This window comes from Atractosteus spatula, chromosome 4 (genome assembly GCF_055471065.1).
Source record: "Atractosteus spatula isolate fAtrSpa1 chromosome 4, fAtrSpa1.hap1, whole genome shotgun sequence".
Lineage (NCBI taxonomy): Eukaryota > Metazoa > Chordata > Actinopteri > Semionotiformes > Lepisosteidae > Atractosteus > Atractosteus spatula.
Window position 1 is genome coordinate 60,448,394 of NC_142709.1, and position 16,113 is coordinate 60,464,506.

Sequence of the window (16,113 nt, forward strand, 5' to 3'; positions counted from 1 at the left end):
TAATTTATCCTCAGTGAGATGCTGCCATCTCATAGTGGGTTTCTAACACTGTGTATAGTTCCATCCACACAGTGCCTTTACTACCATCCATTTTCTAATCTCTTTATCCAGTACAGAGGATTTGGAGCCTATCGCAGTAAGCAACGGACGCAAGGCAGAATACACCCTGGACATAGCGCCAGTCCATCACAGGACAGACAAACAGACACAAACACACACACACACACCAGGGCCAGTTTTCCTGTAAGCCAATTAACCTACGAGTATGTTTTGGAGTGCGAGAGGGAATCATATCACACATATGGAGAAAAACCACGGAACCCAGAGAGAACATGCAAACTCCACACACACAGGACGGCAATAATTGAACCTAGGGCCCCAGTGGTGTAAGATAGCAATGCTAACCACTTCGCCACCATTATAAATGGAAGGATATCTTAGTTATCTTTCTAGTTCAGAGGTTTGCATTCATAGTTTAATTTTGAAAGCCACTGAGACATCTGGTACCACTGTTGTATTTATGAAAAAGAAACAAAATAAAAAACATACATTACTAATATTTTATGCTAACACCTAACTTTCTTAATTAGATGTATTCAAAACAATGAACTAAGTGTAACATAACATTCAGAAATACAATCGAGAATAGTTTTGTGGTGTTTGCATAGATGAAACGTTTCTAAAATGTATAACAAAATTAAAGACGATTAAAATCTGTAATCTTTCCACTTGTAATGTCATTAGAAAGTACAAGTTCCTGCTTTGTCTGGTATCAAAATGTATAAAAAAATACATGGTATCAAAAAGTAGTCTAAGTGGTGAGAAAGCTGTGCTTAATGATAATTAAGGGACTTAGAAGTCAAAGAAAATGATTTACGTTTACGTTGTTGAATTTTAAACACTAAGTTATGAATGCAGACGCAATTGGTGTCATTTGCACTCTACGATATAGAACGGCCATTGTGTATTTCGCGACGCCTTACTCGTGAAGTTTCCTGTTTTTGCCAGAAAAATGTAAGTAGCAGAGGGAAATCCATATATATGAACTCAATAAGGTAATTATCTTTTTAATATCTGTGTAGAACCCAATGAATCGGAACAGACATCGATTATTTAAGAAACCGACACCAGGAATAGGGGAAACGACTAAAAAGTACCAAGTGAAAAAAAACTAGCTACATAAGCACGAGCTAGGTCTTACAGCATGGTAATTTAAATATGCTGCTTGTGTTTATACATTATTTAACAGACTTTAGGTTACCTCCCATTGATATATAAATGAAAGGGTAGGCTATATCACTCCCCTATGAAAATTAATATCTGAATATTGCGAATTACCTTCTACTTCGTTTTCAATGTACAGTATGTACAGTAGATCTACTATTGTCGAAGTACGTAACAGAAGAGAATAGGGTACGTTGCTCGCTGTCAAGAGCCTAATTAAAATACTGCTGCACTTTTTTATTTAATTTTCAAAATCCAACAATTGTAGTTATCGAGAGATGCTATTCGCATTATTTCAAAAAGGGGTAACGGAGTTTGCGAGAAACAAGTTTCCTTCACCTGAATACTATAAAAGCCGACATAACTAGGTTGTTGTTTTTTTAATAGAAGACTGGGCTAATGAAGTACAGTAAGATGACGTCATGTTGATTGGCAACTCTCAAAGCAGAAGTGTCGTTTTATAGGTTTACACAGCATCGCTAGGTTTTTTTCACAAATTCAGTAGCGTACTGAAAAATACGACTACATAGGACGCGACGCAAAAAAACAAGATAAATGCGGCAAACATGGAAAGAAATAGTTTAGACGGCGAATTATTAACTTCGTGACTATTGCAGGAGTTGGTTTATGGCGCGCCAGAAAGGGAAGTTAAAGTTAGCTACAACTTATTTTCTTTTTTTTTTCTAGGCGCAGATGAAGCACAGTTCTAGAGCACGAACGCAACTTAACCGCTTTGCGTTATGTATGTTTTTACTCTGCCTTATTGGATGCATATATTTGCAGTCTATACTGAATACCCGTTTTTTCAAATGCCCGAGTGCAAATTCCACCAGATTTATGGAAAATAAGCAGGATACCGCGGCAAGGATCAGCACTACGTCTTCCCCCGAGCTAACTACAACTGGAGAACCTTTGAGAACAATGGAGTGGCACTGGCCTGTCTGGGGTGAAAACAGCGCAAAACTTGCTTCAGACCAAAAAAAGGCCGTGGCGAATTTCAAGAGTGTAAACAAGTTCAATGTCACTTTCCTTTTCCCAAGAAGGAAAAAATACAGGTTGAATCACAGGGAGCTCCTGTGCCAACTTAAGACCCGTGTTCCTGTGAAAACGATAAAAGCTGGCGATGGACCTTTCACAGGGGAGGCGTGGGAGAAGTACTTGCCGAAGGACAACCCGAGAGAAAGGCTGGGACCGTTTAAGAGTTGTGCCGTAGTAATGTCATCAGCGTCCCTGAGAAACTCAAAGCTTGGGAAGGAAATCGGTAAGTAGTTCCCGAGCTATGTTTATTTTTAACATCATAGTAGGCTGTTACAGTCAAAGTTATTTTTGTCCCTATGCTGTTCCCGAGGATAACAAGATGAGGCGCTGAAATAGGTGTTTAATGGTCCTGTTGTTAGGCGCTATATTGTGTTCCGATAAAGGGTCTTATTTCCTCTCAATCGAAGAAAGACAGTTACTATGCAAACAACATCATACGGACAAGCGTATTGATCTAAGGCAGCTCATTCGCCATGGTCACTGTCCCTGCAACTGTCACTTGCACGAGGGTTCGTCTACGTTTAATTTTGAATTTGAAATAACTGTCCTCTCCGAATACAGGACAAGTACAAACAAGGTATTTCATAAGTGGAAAAAAAACCTGCTTATGTACCACGATGTATGTATTACGCGGTTCAAATTAACTCCTTCTCTGATTTTTTTTGATATTTTGGATTAATTGACATACTATTAATGTGGTGTGAAAAAGTGCCACAAACATCGTCTGCTCTATTTTACGTTTCTTCATTTAGTGGTAAATATTTATGAACAACTCTAGACTTTTAATAGAATATTAATCAACTGGGAAAGAACTACTCGTTTTCCAACACTAGAAGTTTGTAAAAAGCAAAATGCTCAATGCTTTAGAAAATAAGAAAGGAGAGGAGGCTATCCTGCTGTTTGGTTCCTTGTAGCGGAGGTAACCAAGTATCATCCAGACTCTTCTTGGAAGAAGCCTGGGTATTGTCAAAATGACTGGGTAAATTGTTTCACACTCCCCAACCCCGTGTGTAAAGTAATGCCTCCTCAGATCAGCCATCCATTTTCTAACTGCTTCGTCGTCATGGGGAAACTGGAGTCTATCCTGACAGAAAACAGGTGCAAGGTACATGTTGAATGGGACGCCAGTTCATCGCACAGCACACACAGACACGGACACATCCCCACCAGGGCCAGTTAACCTAACAGTATGTTTTCCAACTGTGAGAGAAGACCCACACAAACACTGGGAGAACATACAAACTCCTCACAGATAGCCTTCCAGGTTTGGCATTGAACCTGGTGCTGCAAGGCAGCAATGCTAACCGTTATGCCACCATGCAGTCCTCAAGTTAATTCCTAGAGATACAGCCAATTATTTTTCCACAAGGTTCAAAAATACTTTAGAAAAACAGATGTGATGAACTCTGTGTCACTTTTAAAAATGAATGTCCAGAACGAGCAAGACGTAATGTAGGAGGTGGTAACTATTAAGCGTTTAGAGCCTAACATCAGTCAGTGCATGTAAAAGCATTAACAATGGAGAGATTTTAGGCAAGAGGACCCTGCATTCAAGTAAATTATACTCATTAAAATCACTAAACAAAATGTGCACTACACATAGTGATCAAAAACATTATGATCATATGCTAATGTGATGAGCATTCAGGGTTTTTTAAGTTAAAATTAAAGTTTAAGTTTATTTGATCTTGCTCAACCTGTTACACTGGCACATTGACACTAATGTAAAGGTGAGAAGTACAGTATGAACAGGATGTTCCTATGTTGGACTGTATGTAGGACTTGTCATGAGTTCTCTTTTTTAAATACTTTAATTTTGTTGGTATGAATACACAGCAACTGAAAGAACAAACACATGTTGCTTTGCATAAAAACTGAGCTATCCATGAATGCCTGAACGCACACAGTATGAATACATGTTTTGCATGAAATTAAGATTTCCAGTTGCATCCAAATCTCAAACTTCAAACTTAAACTGATTTAGCATTAAACTCCCTGCGTACATTCAGTATTGTTTGATAGGAGCAAATCAAAATCAGAAGGCTTATGTGACATTCAAAATAGTATGTCTAAATATATATTTCTTAAAGTATTCATTTTTGTCCGTACCCTGGCAAATAGCATTTACAAACACTTTATAGATGACATTTAATATTAGCAATTTTAGAATATTGTGTGGATAAAATATTATAAAAATATAAATGATAAATACAAGATGAGAAACACTTAACCCAAAGAATTCTCATGGAAATTATTTAGATGTTTATACTGATGCATACAATATGTTCCTTACCTAGGCAGTGTGAAGAAGAAATAAAAAGACAAAGAAAATGTAAGGTATATAGATAAAACATTTGAATTTAAATGAAGGGATGCTGTTTTAAATCCACCTTGCGTCTTGGCAGAGGCAACATCGACAGTGACCTGTTTCTGGACTAAACGCATCTACACATCTACTGCCGCATCTGTTCTCTTTCTTTTTCTTTTTCCCGTTTACAACCATTTTTTGTGCAAAATATGCCAGGACCTGTGCAATACATTTATATTTATATCTATATTTATATTCATATGTGTGATACGATTTTTCTGTGTACTGTTCTGTTCTAGTTTGTTCTTTGTGTGTCCGGACTGTGGGTAACTCTTGTATTGTATGTATTGTACTATTATTATATAATTCGTTACACTGTGGCTGTGTTGTGTGTGTTAAGCTGCTGTTGCACTGCAATTTCCCTCACAGGATCAATAAAGTATCTATCTATCTAAAGTATCTATCTATCTTAAAATTATACCATGTATTATTAAGATCTCATTAAGAATATTGTGTACAGCTTCGGTCTGCGCACAGTATGGAGTTTATAACAGAAGTTCCTGAGGTAGTTTAGATCCTAATCTCGCAAACATCCGCATGCACAAAAGTCTTACACCTAGGACTTCCCTTCACATATCTCTCTTGTGGCAGTTCTCTCTGGCTCAATCCTCACCATAATAAGGATGTAGTTAACCACATCCTTACAGCTAGGCTGCCATTTCCTCAGAAAAGCAAGTGACATAAAAAACTCTCTACTTGTCTCGTCCCTTTATTGAATTTATTAGGATCTAACTGAACTACTTGATATAGGGATTGCTGCTCTGGAACTGGCCTGGAGATGTGTGACCAGACAAATGCTATATAACAAAAAGACTATGTAACACCGATAGATTATAAGAACCAAATATTTTTGTTTGAAAGAGAAGGGGACTTGATTCGAGTACTCAGAATTCTGACACAGTAAACCCAGTGGACTTCTTCAGTGAGCCAGAGAACACAAACAGAAAACACATGGAAATGCATTTAGAACTGAGACCAGTGGGTCTTCTTTACAAAAACGTTTATGGAAGAAGGTAACACCCTTGCACATTATACAGTATGCCAATATTTGTTTATTAATTTTTTTCAATTAACAGAAAATACATGGGTACATCACAAATATACTGTATGATGTCAATTTTCAGGGCGGTCTGGGGACCTCAACAGTTTTGCACAACATCATTCAAATGAAGAAGGAACTGAGAAAAAGCAATTGCTTCTTTATCATCAACTGTGAACTATAATTTAGAATTAATTTCTACATAAAAACACAGACCACCAGGTTTAGTCCCCAAGCTGTACAGTAAGTATAATGAATAACAGCTGAATCCAAGCTGGCTACCAGCCAATACCACTGACTGCTGAATGTTGTATTTTCTGCACTACATACATTTACTATTGTATATTGTTTTCTATACTGTATATCGTATAGTGTATGTCATTTTATATTGTATACTGGATGATACTTCTTCCACTTTTTTAATCGTTGTCGTCACCTACATGTACACTGAGAGAACGAGCACTGTAGGGGAAAAATAACAAATAATGGTGATAAAACCCCACTCAATACACTTTATTTTGGGAGCCAGAATATACACAAGGCTTTGGTATTTCTCTGTTGATTCATTTTACAAAGTCAGTTCTCTATTTAACGGCTCAGAAGTTTAGACTGTCCCCACAGAAAGTTAAAATCTACAGTGTTTGCACTCTGTATATCATTTGTTTTCATTGCAGTTATCTCATGGTTAACCATTAACCTCACTGGTTAAATATATTGATGGTTAGAGGCTAGCAGATCTGTACTTATGAGCTGTTTTAAACAACACTTTGTTTCCTTTCTTCAGCTGAGCTTGTAGCTCAGTACCCTGAGAACATCCAGATTCTCCTCATCCTGATTTCCTGTACTCGTGCAGATGTGCTGTCATTGCGGTTTTTGACCTCAGTGCCTTTCAACAGCCTGCATACACACTCTGCTTAAGAACACAATTACCTTCTTCCCTGGCTCAAAGTTTTTCTTTATCACAAAAATTTACAGTCCTTCAGTCCTTCATGAATGTGAATTCTTACAGTTCTTGAAAGTCCACTGGGTTGACTTGGTTAATGCCTTTGAGGATTTTGGATAGTTAGGTGCCCTCATAATCTTTACTGTTCAAGATGTGGTATTGTGACCTTTTTAACTATTCTGATGTGAATTTTTGTTTACATTACTTAGTGGGTATGGAATTTATGCAGATTTCATAGTTTTTTATGTAAATGAGATTTACTTGGAAAATTCCAGCAAGTGGGTAAGGATGTTTTCACAAGCTTTTTTCTCCAGTGTACATTGAGCCATGTGGAGCTCCAAAAGACTCTGGTTTTCATTTGGTCCAGGTAGCGAAAGAGCAGAATAGCTTCTGCTCCAAGCATGTTACTTCTCCTTGGTTTGTCATTTTTGGCTTCTAGGATGAACAGATATTATTATAATTAATTATAATAATTGCTTAAAATTATATAGCGCTTTTCTGGACACTCCACTCAAAGCACTTTACAGGTAATGGGGACTCCCCTCCACCACTACCAATGTGCAGCATCCACCTGGATGATGCGACGGCAGCCATAGTGCGCCAGAACGCTCACCACACACCAGCTATCAGTGGGGAGAGAGCAGAGTAATGAAGCCAATTATTAGGATTTGTTTCAACTTCCAGAAAACATATTTTATGTGCACGTGCACGTGTGATGGTTTTATAAGTTCTTTTTCCTATGTACATTCATAAAATAGTGGTGTAAAGTAGTAAAGCAGTAGTAAAGTAGGCCTAACCTTTTTCTTTTTACTTTTAGATAGCCATGATGCAGTTTTGCGGTTTAATGCTGCTCCAACTGAAGGCTATAGTATAGATGTTGGACAGAAAACCACTCTTCGCTTATTAAACTCTCAGGTAGAGACTTGAATATTGAAGCTGCTTTACATACATCTTGATCTATTCCAGCAATGTTAAATGATGCTTTTGTTTATTGTAACATCAGAAGTCTTCACTTGCAAAACACAAACTGCAACAGAGCCTTATATTACTACACCAGTTCTCCTAAAAAGTCTTTAGAAATTATCTAACAAAATGTCTGTAATCCTGCCAAGTCACCACAAGTCACCGCTGTCAGCATACAATACCAAACTCAACAGAGAAATTGACTAGCTGTTACAGTATGTGCTAGTCTGTATTATCCAGATGACTTTTTGGTAATTCAAGGAATTTTTTGTTCCTGTTGTCAGTTTGCTTTGAATGGTCTATATAATAAGAATTTGTCGTCTTCCTTAGTCAAAAAAGCAACACTAATATGGGATGAAAAGGAAATTTGGGCAATGTAAAAAAATCTAATACCAATATCAAATTAAGCAGTATGAAAATCATTGGTGATACCGTTTGTCACAAAAAAATCTATCTCTTTTCAAAGCTTGTGGTGTCTGAAAAACACAAGTTTCTTACTGACCCTCTTTACAAAACTGGAGTACTGCTTATGTGGGACCCAGCTCCTTATTCCAAAGACCTCTATGAGGTAAGTATCGAACTCTTAATCATATCTGCAGAAACTCTATAGTTTCATATCGTTTCTTTTGCTAAAACCAGTTTAGCTACTCTGTGACAACTTAGCAAAATTTGCTCATTCCATTTTGTAAATTAAGGTATGCAAATATTATGGACTTTAATGTATCAGACAAATTAATATTAAAAATATAAAATGTGCCTGCACAGCAAGTTCATCAATTATTTAATGTATGGTAAAATATATAACCATAGTAATTTAACTGGGAAATTTAAAATAATGCAAATTAAATATTTAACTTTATTGTTTTATAAAAGGGGTGACAAAGTTTTAAGTTTATTTAATTTTTCAGCAGAACATTTGTTTTTTTATTATTTCAATGCACAAAAATAATATCTTAACCTAAGCAAAACTGACCAAACAACTGTACAGTGAACTGGAGCCAATTAGGTCAACGTATGTTGCATTGTTATTTGTTGTTTAGATTGACGCTTTATTGTTCTAGACCTCTATAGCCAGTTTCCGCCTGGAATTCTCTCCCCTTAAATATTTTGTTAGATCTCTGCAGCAGAACATAGCAATAGCCTGGTTCAGCTAACCTCCTTGGCTTTGCGTGTGAACAGTCAAATTTCTTTTGTCTCTTAATGGGCCCCTCAGCAGACAAACGAAAAAAAAACAGACTAAATTTTATTTTGGTCTTAAGAGGTCACAGTTTTAAATTTTTAGGTCCGTCAGCAGGCTCAAAATGCTTGTAGGCCTTGTCCTATGTGTTTGCTAGCTTGGATAACTAATTGAGCAATATGAATAAATTCTACTTTTTTTTGTGAAGACTGGACCTGGAATGAAATTTCCCCCCCAAAATTTGAATCTTTTTTGAAAGTCAATAAAAAATATTGCATTTGCTATACAAAAGCCTTTAGGCACTGCTAAAGAGCCTTTTTCTGCTGTTAGGCATTGGAAAAAAAAACTCTAGAGTGGTGTGGAAAAATGACCACTGATAAGAATCTGATTGATTATCACCATTCTGTGTCAATAATTAACAGCTGGAATACAGCTAGAATGCAACCAGAGGCTCCCAGAGAAGGGCTCTGAATGGCTGAAAACACAATGAATGACAGAATTTTCCACCAATCAGACCAGCTCTTCTGAGGCGGTCAGTTTAAAAAATCAGTTCCAATAGCCAATAACTCTTAGTTTCCTCCAGGTAAGGTTAGCGTTTTGTGTATATACTGTATTTCTGGTCCTACGGATGCCTCGAACAAGGTAAAAAACGAGGGATATATTTTTTGCCGGCTTTTGTTTTTTTTTTCCGCTCATGTTTGGCTGGGTTATTGATTACCTATTGATGCACTTTGGAAGTTTGCTGAAGTGCATCATCAGATAAAAGGTGTTATTATGATCGCCTTGGGGTATTTTGGTTCTGAAAACGGTTTTGTGAAGCTCCGGTTGTCTATTTTTGATAGATATAATCTTTTCTATAAAGATTAGTTTTTTTTTGTGAAATACTATGAAATGTGATGGTTGTTTCGGTCCCGCGGGCATTTCCAGGGCACAGGTAAGGTTGGCCCTTTACTGTTCAGGGCACAGTCAATTACTATTCACTCACTCAGTAGTAATCTGAATTTGGCAATTGTGACTTCACTACATTTATGTGGGGATTATTCTGCTTTTATAATAAGTATAGTGAATCTAAGTGCTTTAAGTGTAATTCATTAGAAACATTGTCAATTAAAAAAAAAGTTAAATGCTGTGTACCATAAAATATACAAGTAAATGTAATATACATTATATAAAAATAAATGCCTTCAAGACAGTAGATATTTTTTGTCATTATCATATATACTGTATGTATATTTCGCTTGAATTCGTAAATGAACAGAAAAGGTTCCGATTTCAAAGCAAGGTTTGGGCAATTTAGCCATACGTAGAGGAAATATTTGAAAAATACAAAGTTAGAAAGTCTCATTGTTTGTACTATCTTTAAAGACTAGTCTGTCTTCTCTATTTTTAAAATCATACATTTTTTTTTTAATTCTGAGCAACTTATTTTCTGTGTTTACAGTGGTACAAGAAACCAGACTACAACTTCTTTCAGAGATACAAGGCTTATCGGAGTCTCTATCCTGATCAGCCATTTTATATCTTAAGCCCAGAGATGCAGTGGGAACTTTGGAATGTCATCCAAGAGAACACAGCAGAGGAGATTCAGCCCAATCCACCTTCTTCTGGAATGCAAGGTATTGTAATGTGGAGCAGGACAATGAACAACAGTACAGTATGTCATTGTGCTGAAATTTAATGTTGACGACTCAGTACTTAAGATATCTTTAAAGTGGGTTGAACTTCTTGCAGATAAATATTTTGATACTGTGATGTATTAATATCTTGAAAAATTAGTACCTTGAAAGTCATGTCAAATTTTAACAAAATGGGCAATAACAATTTGGCAGTGATGTTATGAGAAATGGTTAACCTAGTTGTACATTTTGACTCAACTTAGATTTTGAACATCTCACAAAAGAACATAGATAAACTGAAGCTTATCCTGTTAGGGAAACCCACTTCTTAATATCTGACTCAAAGGCAAAAAGCCAGTAACCATGGATGAAGAAGAGCTGCACATTAACCCAGTGATAGCCAACTTTAAATTTTTAATTTGTGTTAAACAAATTATATACATTATTGTGCATTTACTGCCATCTACATAAAGAAGCATTATGTAGCAGCAGTTGTCAGTTGAGCAACAGGTTGCACTTGCTTCAAAGAACTTTATCAGTCAAATTAAAAAATAGCTGCCCTATATCTTTACGCTTTGTTGTTATTTTTTGTAAAGCACATAGATTATAAACTTTAACAAGCTAAAAATGTTTTTGGTGGCCTCAGTTTCTCTCTCTGATCATTGCAATGTTATAAAAACTCTCATTTGAAACTCTAAGGACAGGATGAGAAATAATCAAAATTGCTCTCCTCCATTATCCTAGTGATACAGTCTAGCCTTACAGAGAAGGCAGCTCCAGGGTTATGAGGAAATTAACACTCATGATGACCTGATTAGTAAGCTACAAGAGGGTTTATTGTCAATATTTCACCACCCATATACTTAAAAGATTCTTGAAAAGTCTCCACCATGCTACTAACTTAAACCCAACCCCAGCAGCTACTGCAATGCCTTTTATATATCCCAAACCCATGTGAGAATGTGCACTTTTAGCTCATTGCCAACAATCTAATTAATTAACTACCACCCAGTGCATCTAATTACAGGTCATAGGGGCCTCTACTGGTAAGTTAGTTGATAGTACTGTGAACTGGGGGGCTGTCAGTTCCCCTAGTGCCCACTAAAATATTCCTATAAAAACAGCAACTGTAGAAATGTTTACAATTTGATTATTATAATACTAGTACAGATAATAAAATGGAATAAAAGCCTACTGTTTTTTCTTAATTACATTGATTATACCATACATCCAACAATGTTAATTTTATAAAATAATTAATAAATAATTTTCCTTCAAGTTTTTTAAGGATGAACTTAGATGACAAATTTCTGTCTGCTTTTGCATGTGTTCCAGGTATTGTCTTAATGATGAGTCTCTGTGATCAACTTAGCGTGTATGAATTCCTGCCGTCACGCAGAAAAACAGACTTTTGTTATTACTTCCAAACATATCGCAACAAAGCCTGTACTGTGGGATACTACCACCCACTTCTGTTCGAAAAGAACTTAATTCAGCGTCTGAACCACGGAAGTTCTCAGGACGTCACGGCTTCTGGAAAGGTGACCTTAAAAGGATTCTCTCAATACTACTGTCCTCCAGCAAATCAAGCACATCAGGGGTAAAGTCAGACAAGGCATTGAGAAAATGTGCGTCATTCATATACAGTACTACAAGTCCTCTTTCTGTTACTAAAGATCTGTTCTGAAGCAATTCAATATGTGGTTTGTTTTTCAATATTTCAGTATGAAAGTGTGAAAATATTAAATATCAGTGAAATGTTGTGTTACCACCACAGCATATCTAAGGAGCACACTGTGAAATAACTTAGCTTAAGTGTTGTGTAGGCACCACTTAATTTGCTTTCGTTTTTAACTTGTTTTGGGTACAAGAGTACTAAGATGTCTCTTTTGGTGGAAAACATTGTTAAATGAACTTAAGTACACCCACCGTTCTTACATGCTTTTAGATAAACTGATATATTTTCTCCACAAACTAATTTATGGTTAGATGCATTTAATTAAAATAGATTGTTATAATATGTGAATAATTTCAATGAATTTTGTTTATCACATGATAAATTGAAGAAGACACCAATCCATAATTTGAAATGAATATGTTCTAGAATAAATAAAAAATAAAATATCTAGTGGATTACCATAATTGCACTATACCATAGTTCTATTTTTTTATTTAAGAATGTACTGTATAAATGTGTTGAACATCAGATGGTGAAACTATCACCACAGTGCCATGATATTTGATGTAGTATGTGCGCTGGCTGTCATTGGCTTCAATTAGTGTCTTCTACTGAAGACAATTTGAAGTCTTTACGTCCTCAGTATACAGCCTTTGGTTTATGACAGCATATTTTTCTTTTGAGAGGCTTGAATTTGTCAGCCTTCATTTCTCTGTATAGGAGATAAAGTGCAAGATACACAATAGAAAGGTTTTGTTTGATTATATGATGTCAAACTTGTTTTAACTTTTCTATTTTTACTTCCCTCTGTTACCCCCTCTACCCAGTCATTCGTGGAAATATCTTGTCATCAACCATCTACGAAACAAATGTTAAAGTTTTAGTTACCATCAGCATCCTGTTTTTGATACTGCTCTTTGCTTCACTTCCTGTCATGCTCTGTACTTGTTTTGTTTGTTCCCACACTTTTTTTGTGTTAAATAATGTTGTCTCTTTGCTTACTTTGTTTCTGTTGGTATTTGTTACAGTATGTCTGTCTACACATAATGTCTACAACTGTACCATTTATGTAATACAATTGGTCCGTATTTCTTTAAAGATTTGTGCATATTTCCACAGTAAATTCATGTATTCCTGTATAGAGTGTATGGTAAGAACATAGGTGCAATTTACTTATCATAGAATAAAACGTTTCCCACAAATAAAGAATATCAAGATCCACATACTGTAAAACTGTTCATGGTAGAAACTAACAAGCATTTGATTTGCTCATGAACCACTTCTATACATTTTAAAAATTACAGTCATAGAATTTACCTCTATTTTAAAATGAAAGCCATCCAACAATTACATTGCTGTTTGAGTAAAAATTGTTAAATGAAGGTAAAAAACAATGTCGTAGTTAAGGATACGAGGTCTAAAACTCGATACTGCAGTTGTTTCCATTAATTTACTTTCACTAAGATACTTGTAGATATAAGGAAAAAATGTAAATCAGAACAGATAAAAAGATATACAAGCAGGGGGGGCGGTTAACATTTTCAAATTGTAAGATTTTGCCAATGAGCTTTTATAATTCTCAATTTATGTGTCAGGCTTGAATACATAGTATTGGTACTGTGTAATATGCAACAGTCATACAGTCATATTGACTTTATATGTCAATAAAACATATAAATAGGACATATCTACTGTACACATGTATGTATTAACACACTGGGAGCAAAGATGTAATTTAATTTTTTTAGAGGAGGGGGTAACCCTGATGATGTGTTTGTGGGGGCTAGGAAGGTCTTACATCGGTTTGTTTTGTTTGTTGGGAAAGTTAAATAAAAATTGGTTCACAAAATGAATTAGCCATGTTTTCGTTTAAGATCAGGGAAGAGAAACTGCCATTCTTTGAGAGTTTTTAAAGGAGCTTTCCAAACAGCAGCTACCAAAAAAGCAGGACATGAAAGTTTAATAGCCTTGGAAGTGTGGAACTGCTTGTTAAACTCAAGAATGAAAGCTTTGTGCTTATGTTTTTGTTTCTAGGGGGGACCCGAGAGTTATACTACTTTTAGGTATGCAAATTAAATGCTTGCCTTGTCTGAAATTGTTTTTTAAATACCTTTCTAGTACTTCAATATTGTATATTGTCTGGCATGTACTGTAGTATGGAGTTTTATTTAAATTAAATATCAACTCAAAACAGAGACACTCTTTTATTTGCTCAGGTAAAGATGAGATGACTTGTTTGCTGTCTCATTTTTTGCTTTGTTTGTCATCCTGACTGTTTTCCTTTCCTTCTGATCCCTAGCTAGTACAGCAACCAGGAAAATGTACATATTTACCTACAGTATATCACTTGATCTTTTTTGCTCATTTGTAAACCTAACTTCAGGATTCATAAGAAAACAATTTATTATGCCTTTACTATAAAGCATTCTTTACATTTGTTCACAGAAAGCAGTTTTTCTTGAGCTTTAGCTCCGATTTAATTACAGTCACTCCCTCGTGCCTCCCAAGCTGATCACCCAAGAGAAAAAGAACAACTGCCTCTATCCCTGATGGAAAGAAAGTTAATGAAAAAATGTTATCATGGCATTTTCTATGAAAAAAAAGTTTGTAAGCAGAATTATACCCGAGAGGGTAAGAGTAACGTCACTACTATTAATTCTCTGACTTTTGAAAAGAGCTACGTATTGCCTGTCTGGAGTTTTTTCATCAGTTCTGGATTATTTTCAGCCTATCACTTCAGATAAAATAAAAAAAAGTGTACTATGCCTAGAAGCTGTGTGAAACAATGACTCCAGTCAGTACATCATATAAACACTATAAGGAACGAGATACATTTTAATCTAATGTCTTTTCAAATTTAAACCAAAATGCCATTTACATCCATTATATGTAGGACAGATAATGACCCAAAGGAATCAGTTTCATACGGGTGTCACTTTTAATAAAATGCTGAAACAGAACATCACTGTTTAAAATGTTCTCAGTCATATTGACAGAAGTCTGACATACCATGTCACGCTAAAACAATGTCTGCTAAACTAGTTTCGAGTGAAATCATACGGGTAACATATTCAGTTGCCAAACCAGATATTTTTATTTTTGAACAGTTTCAATTTGTTTTTAAATATGAATTTAAACTCCACTATGCGATACATTTAACTGGACGTTTAGATAAAATTTGAAAGCTGCATTGTGGAAATGACCTTGAGTGAAAACAGATTGCTCTTGTTCCAATAAAATAGTGTGTAGGTTTCATTATACCATTAAAATGGATTATTTTAAATGTTTCCAAATATTTTAAGTATTTCCGCAGTGAAATGCTAGGCAGCAAAAGTTTAGGATAAACTTTTTCTAAAACAAATATTAAATGTGTTTTAAGTTATCATGTCAATCCAATATCTGTTCTCCTTAATTCATCTTTAGATGAGTACAGGACATCTTTTTGAAGACATGTTTGCAGAAAACAGTTATTATTATTATCAGTGATGTGTTATTAGCTGAGTTTAAAGCATTTTATTGCTGTAACTGACAGGTAGTTTTGGATACTGCATCTGCTTCTTGCTTCAAGCTGTAATTAAAAGGAAAATGAAAGGACAGAAGTTCATTCTACCCTCCAGTGGTGAAAGTAAACAGTGCAGAGACATCTGAGCCCAAGTGTTTCTTATTATGGGTAATTAACCCATTTTGAGTTGGAAAATTCTATAAGATTTTAGAAACCATGAACAAATCAATGTGTTTTCTGTATAGTTCTGAAAGATTTTGTAACTTTTTCAGAAATAGTTTTCAGACCAGATTATAGTTATAGTTGAAGACAACTTGTTACAGTAGGTTATATGGTACTTTTAAAGCATGCGGGTTTTTAAAAATTCTTTGGCAAGAAAACAAAGATAGTTACTTATGCCTTGATTTCCTTGTTTGCTTCTATAACTTTTTGTCATTGCTCTGCAAAAATGTGTGCTTGGTTCATTTTTTTGGCAACAGGCATACCTGGCACACATTTACAATGAGCTGTATGATTAAGTGATGGTAAAAGGATACTTCTTTAATATTCCCAACACAGCATGATT

The 16,113-nt window shown here is 35.5% G+C and overlaps 1 protein-coding gene across 1 annotated transcript; it reads left to right on the forward strand.

Annotated features, from left to right (window-relative positions):
* Positions 1–1,659: 1,659 nt before the first annotated feature.
* On the forward strand, positions 1,660–14,240 carry LOC148836741 (beta-galactoside alpha-2,6-sialyltransferase 1-like). Its single transcript, XM_088912961.1, has 5 exons — positions 1,660–2,485; positions 7,430–7,527; positions 8,042–8,143; positions 10,194–10,368; positions 11,704–14,240. Exons 1-5 carry the CDS (start codon positions 1,918–1,920, stop codon positions 11,970–11,972), a joined length of 1,212 nt encoding a protein of 403 aa, XP_088769087.1. The 5' UTR covers positions 1,660–1,917; the 3' UTR covers positions 11,973–14,240.
* Positions 14,241–16,113: the final 1,873 nt, after the last annotated feature.